Consider the following 5,776-nt stretch of genomic DNA (forward strand, 5'->3'; position numbering starts at 1 on the left):
TATTTTATTGATTTTCTACAGAGAGGAAAGGAGAGAGATAGAGAGTTAGAAACATCGATGAGAGAGAAACATCGATCAGCTGCCTCCTGCACATCTCCCACCGGGGATGTGCTCGCAACCCAGGTACATGCCCTTGACCGGAATCGAACCTGGGACCTTTCAGTCCGCAGGCCGATGCTCTATCCACTGAGCCAAACCGGTTTCGGCTGGTGAAGGCTTTTAAAGTAGAACTTACACGAAAGCTAACTGCTGGCTCTGTGTGCGGATGAATTGGAGAAGGGAAAAATTCAAGGCAGGCGAACCTTAGGGAGGTTATTGCAGTAGTACAGCATAATACCATGAAGATCTGCCCTATGACAGTGGGAAAGGAGAGAAAGAAAAAGGTGCAAGAGATGTTCAGCAGATAGAATTAATAGGGTTTGTATCTGATCTTGATACGTAGAAGCAATAAGTAAGCTTCACAAGGGCAGAGGTTTTTGTCTATTTTATTCCCTGAGATCATTGTATAAATGAGTGGACAAACGAATGAGCAAATGAATGAATATAGAGAACATAGGAATATACATATAAGTGAAAGCAACTTCTTTTCTGCCCCTTAACTACCCTGAATGGACTTGATTTTAGGACGATTGACCAGGCACATTTAAAAATTAAAATATAAGTTCCTTGAAAGCAGGGACTATATTTTTTTCTCATTACTATGTTTTTAACACTTAGTTTGACACACAGTAGGCACCCACTAAATATTTGTTGAATTAATGACTCTTCCTTGCTCAAATTGTTTATACATTTCACTTTTATAGCTTTATCATTAGGTGGCGCTATGAAACCATTTTCTTCCCTACGTAGAAGATTTAGCTGGGAGACTTTATTTTTTATTTTTTAGCTGATTGTGAAATAGTACATTCTTCCTTTCAGGTTAGTGATTAAACTTTTCAAATGGATAAATTAAAATTTAGGTGAGGCTGCTTATTTAAATGACTTTTCAAAGTAAGAAATGACCACATCTCTTTTAATAATCTTCAAAATAAGTAATTTAGTTGGACTTAATATTTGTTACATAAATGAAAGGCCATACTGCACCTCAGTTATCTCTACCCAATATGTAAATATATGCTGATATATATCAGAAGTGTCTAAAAAGGGTTCCAAAAAATATGTATGGTTCTTCTCACTAATGAAGCTTTGACATAGCAGAACACAAGCTATAAGACCAGTTAAGCTGATGACCTTTAGTATTTAATAAAACTTTAAAAAAATTTATTGATTTTAGAGAGAAAGGAAGGGAGAGAGAAACATTGATTTTTTTTCTCCACGCATTTATGCATTTGCTGGTTGCTTTTTTTAAAAAAGAAAATATTTTTATTGATTTTAGACAGGATGGGAGAGGGAAAGAGAGAGAGAAATATCAATGATGAGAGAATCATTGATCGGCTGCCTCCTGCATGCCCCCTACTGGGGATTGAGCCCACAACTCAGGCATGTGCCCTTGATGGGATTTGAACTTGGGACCCTTCAGTCCACAGGCTGACGCTCTATCCACTGAGCCAAACCAGCCAGGGCCATTGGTTGCTTCTTCTTGTATGTTTGACCTGAGATCGAACTGCAACCTTGGCATATTGGGATGATGCTCTAACCAACTGAGCTAACTGGCCGGGGCCTCTTTCCCCCTATAACTGTGAGAATATTATAATAGAAGTTAGTATTTAGTATTTAAAAAAAAATAGGTTTCTCTGATTAATCAATTGTTCAATATATGAATGAATCAATCACCAAAGTGAGGGCATCCACTAACTTGCCATATTTGTTTTCCTTAGTTACTTTGTGTTTTCTAAATTTAGTTTAATTACATTACATGTCTATGTAGAACAGGGGTCCTCAAACTACGGCCCGCGGGCCACATGCAAATACAAATACTGTATTTGTTCCCGTTTTGTTTTTTTACTTCAAAATAAGATATGTGCAGTGTGCATAGGAATTTGTTCATAGTTTTTTTTTAAACTATAGTCCTGCCCTCCAACAGTCTGAGGGACAGTGAACTGGCCCCCTGTTTAAAAAGTTTGAGGACCCCTGATGTAGAATATAAACAGTGTTTTAAGAAATTTTTTTGATATGTTTTTTTCTTTAAATAGATTCTGATATCAAAGAACTTGAAGATCACTTTGATGAAATCATAGTAGACTTAGCCACGAAACGTAAGCAGTATCCCAGAAAGATCCTTGAATGTGTCATAAAAATTATAAAAGCAAAACAAGAAATTCTGGTAAGATGATTTATCTTTAAAATAGTAAAGTTTATGTTGTGTCTGTCTTACCACAATAAAAAATTAAAGTATAGAATTCATGTAGAGATAAATGACATTTTTATTTTTCCTTCAATTACTACTGTTTTTGTCTCTTGAAGACTTTTTCCTGTTCTAACATACTAACATAGACTTTGAAGATGGAAGATCGACAATGACTTTATAATTCTGATACCAGGAAGGAAAAAAAAAAGAGAAATTTATTTTTTAAGGCTTTTCTTTCTATTTGTCATTTGTGTTTAGCATATTATTTGTATACCAGTGGCCCTGAACACGAATCTGTGCTTGAGTAGCTCGCTGCTCCACCCTCCTGTAGCTCTCTGCTGCAGGTAGCTTGCTGCCCCGCCCTCCTGCTGATTGGTCGTTATGTGACAGCGGCCTGACCAATTTGCATATTACCCTATTATAAGTATAGATGAGTACATGTTTTGGAAGACCCTTTAGTTAAATTCATGGTGAAAACTGAGTACCTTTTCATAATACTGAAATTTGCTTTATGAATTGTGTGTAATTTGTTTAGCTCCCAGTCATGATGGGTCAAAAGTAGGTTTGTGGGGAAGTGGCTTTGGCCTCTACAGCTAGAAATACATGTTGTTTTACATTGTGATATACTCTTTTCCCTTAGTTTTTAAAATGAGCATACTTTACATAAAAATCTTTTGATTACGTTCCTTTCAGGAATTGTTTTAGACAAGGCAGGTACTTTATCTAAAATATTTTAGTCATTCTATGAGAAAAAATATTTATAAGCAGAATTTTTCCTTTTTTCTTCTGTAGCACTTATTCTTCAAAGAAATACTCTACTTCATTCCCCACCCCCTTTTTAAAGTTTTCTTAGGAAAGACATTCAAAATGTGTCTCCTTTCCTATTAACTACCCCTCCTTCCCTGAAAATAACCTAGTAATCAGTACTGCATAAAAGAAAGAAAGTTGGCAGGCCTAATCAAGGTACTGCTGTAGAAGTTTAAAAGTGATGCAAAACGGATGGGGTGAAGATACTAAAGACAGTTTCTTTTTTAATTTTTATTTGTTTTATTTTTTAATTTTTAAAGAGGGGACATAGACTCCACTTTTCTTAAACATATATTTTTATTGATTTCAGAGAGGAAGGGAGAGAGAGAGACACACATCAATGATGAGAGAGAATCATTGATCGGCTGCCTCCTGCACACTCCCACTGGGGATCGAGCCTGCAACCCGGGCATGTGCCCTTGACCGGAATTGAACCTGGGACCCTTCAGTCTGCAGGCTGATGCTCTATCCACTGAGCCAAACCGGCTAGGGCAAGACAGCTTCTTTTTTTAAATTTATTTTTTATTTATTATTTTGTTTGTTTTCAAGAAAAACGATTTTAAGTATAATAATGTTACATGCAATAAACATTAATATTTCAATAAAAAATTTTTAAATATAATAATATTACCAAAACTGTACTAACATAGCATATCACAAAAGTTGTAGGAAATATTAAAAATCTGCAAATAACAGGATTACTTCTATTCTAAGACAGCTTCTTTTTTCTCTTGCTCAATCCCTCTACCACCACCCCAGTCCCCAGCTCCCAAGACAACTTTTTAAAAAACCTTTTTGGCTCTTTCTAGCTTTGGGCAAGAGTAAGGAGGATTTTCCTCTTTTTTTTTTGCCTGAATTGTGGATCCTGTTCCTGTAGTTCTGCTACTGTAGTCCTAGTGTATCACAGGATATATAGGCTTTAATGTGCTGACATGGCAGTGGCAGCCACTTTTAAAAACAGTTTCTGTGGGAATATGAGTTCTGAGTTCCAAACCCTTGTCTTAAAGTGAACTTTTTGAAAAACAGTTCACTCATAATTTGGAGACTACCTAGTACTTGAAACAAAAAATTTAGTCTCTTACGTAAAAAAAAAAAAAAATTTAGTCTCTGTGCCTTTAATTTGCTTGATTGCTTGTCTTAAATTTTTTATGGTGTAATTTCTTAGTGTATGCAGTAGGTGGCAATACTATAAAAGGTATAGTTCAGACTTAGATTGATCTTTTCTTTTCCTCTCCCTTTCCTACAGATTGCAGGATTTCATTTTGGGAGGTTTTTTGGGGGGCAAAAGAATGGTACAACTAATAGTATATTTGCTTACATTAGCTGAAGAAAATGTTTATATGAGGCATTAAGTGGTGAAATTAAATCTGTTTTAATTTATATTATGTTTAGAAGGAATACCACCCTGTTGTACGCCCATTGGACCTAAAATATGACCCTGATCCAGGTGAGTCTGTTCATTTGTGGTAAAAATGCAGAATCAGCTTGTAACTTTAAAGGGTTCCTGATACTCATTTAAAGGTGTCAGCATCAAGGGTATCTTCCCTTTGATGCTCCAACTCACTACCAGCCAGCCATGTTTAGCTCTTTACTAAGGATATGAGAAATTGCTCTAAACCTACTGACTCAGAATCTCTAGGAACAGGATCCAGAAATCTGGGCTTTATAAAGCTTTCTCCTGACCTATACTATTATAACAGCTTTCCAGTCTCTAACTTTTATTATAATACTCTCTCATCTCTAACTTTGCACTTTGGCCAGAGTTAAACTATTGAAGTACTCATGGTGTCACTTCCCAGTGTCGCCTTCATTGGTTTTTATTCTTTACAAAATAAAATCCACTAAAAACACAATGTTGAACTTAAGAAGAGATGTACACACTTATTACACCTTTCAACTCAATTCTGTTTCCATTTAGATCCATCCTCTAAAACAGAGAAATCAAATTGATACAAAGTTATGTAAACCCAGAAACAAGGGCATTGCTAAAAATGTGGGATCATCATATATATATATTTTTAAATTAAATCTTTATTGTTCAGATTACATTTGTTCCTCTTTTTTTCCCCCCCATAACTCCCCTCCTCCCAGTTCCTGCCCCACCCTCCACCCTCACTCACAGGCCGGGCTGGGGGACCCCCTCTCCCCCGCCCCCCGAGGGCACAAATTTTTGTGCACCGGGCCTCTAGTACTATTATAACAGCTTTCCAGTCTCTAACTTTTATTATAATACTCTCTCATCTCTAACTTTGCACTTTGGCCAGAGTTAAACTATTGAAGTACTCATGGTGTCACTTCCCAGTGTCGCCTTCATTGGTTTTTATTCTTTACAAAATAAAATCCACTAAAAACACAATGTTGAACTTAAGAAGAGATGTACACACTTATTACACCTTTCAACTCAATTCTGTTTCCATTAGATCCATCCTCTAAAACAGAGAAATCAAATTGATACAAAGTTATGTAAACCCAGAAACAAGGGCATTGCTAAAAATGTGGGATCATCATATATATATATTTTTAAATTAAATCTTTATTGTTCAGATTACATTTGTTCCTCTTTTTTTCCCCCCCATAACTCCCCTCCTCCCAGTTCCTGCCCCACCCTCCACCCTCACTCCCTACCCACTGTCCTCATCCATAGGTGCACGATTTTTGTCCAGTCTCTTCCCGCATCTCCCA

At 36.4% G+C, this 5,776-nt stretch overlaps 1 protein-coding gene across 1 annotated transcript in view; it reads left to right on the forward strand.

The window, feature by feature from the left end:
* NSL1 (NSL1, MIS12 kinetochore complex component) overlaps window positions 1-5,776 on the forward strand; it is a gene marked incomplete at its 5' end in the record, with an annotated part of 32,084 nt that overhangs the window by 6,950 nt on the left and 19,358 nt on the right. Inside the window, 2 exons of the mRNA XM_005865180.2 lie at window positions 2,133-2,263; window positions 4,487-4,541. Coding sequence (XP_005865242.2) covers window positions 2,133-2,263; window positions 4,487-4,541 — 186 coding nt within the window. The remainder of the gene's footprint in view (window positions 1-2,132; window positions 2,264-4,486; window positions 4,542-5,776) is intronic.

The sequence above is a fragment of the Myotis brandtii genome, unplaced genomic scaffold (genome assembly GCF_000412655.1).
Source record: "Myotis brandtii unplaced genomic scaffold, ASM41265v1 scaffold197, whole genome shotgun sequence".
Taxonomy (NCBI): domain Eukaryota; kingdom Metazoa; phylum Chordata; class Mammalia; order Chiroptera; family Vespertilionidae; genus Myotis; species Myotis brandtii.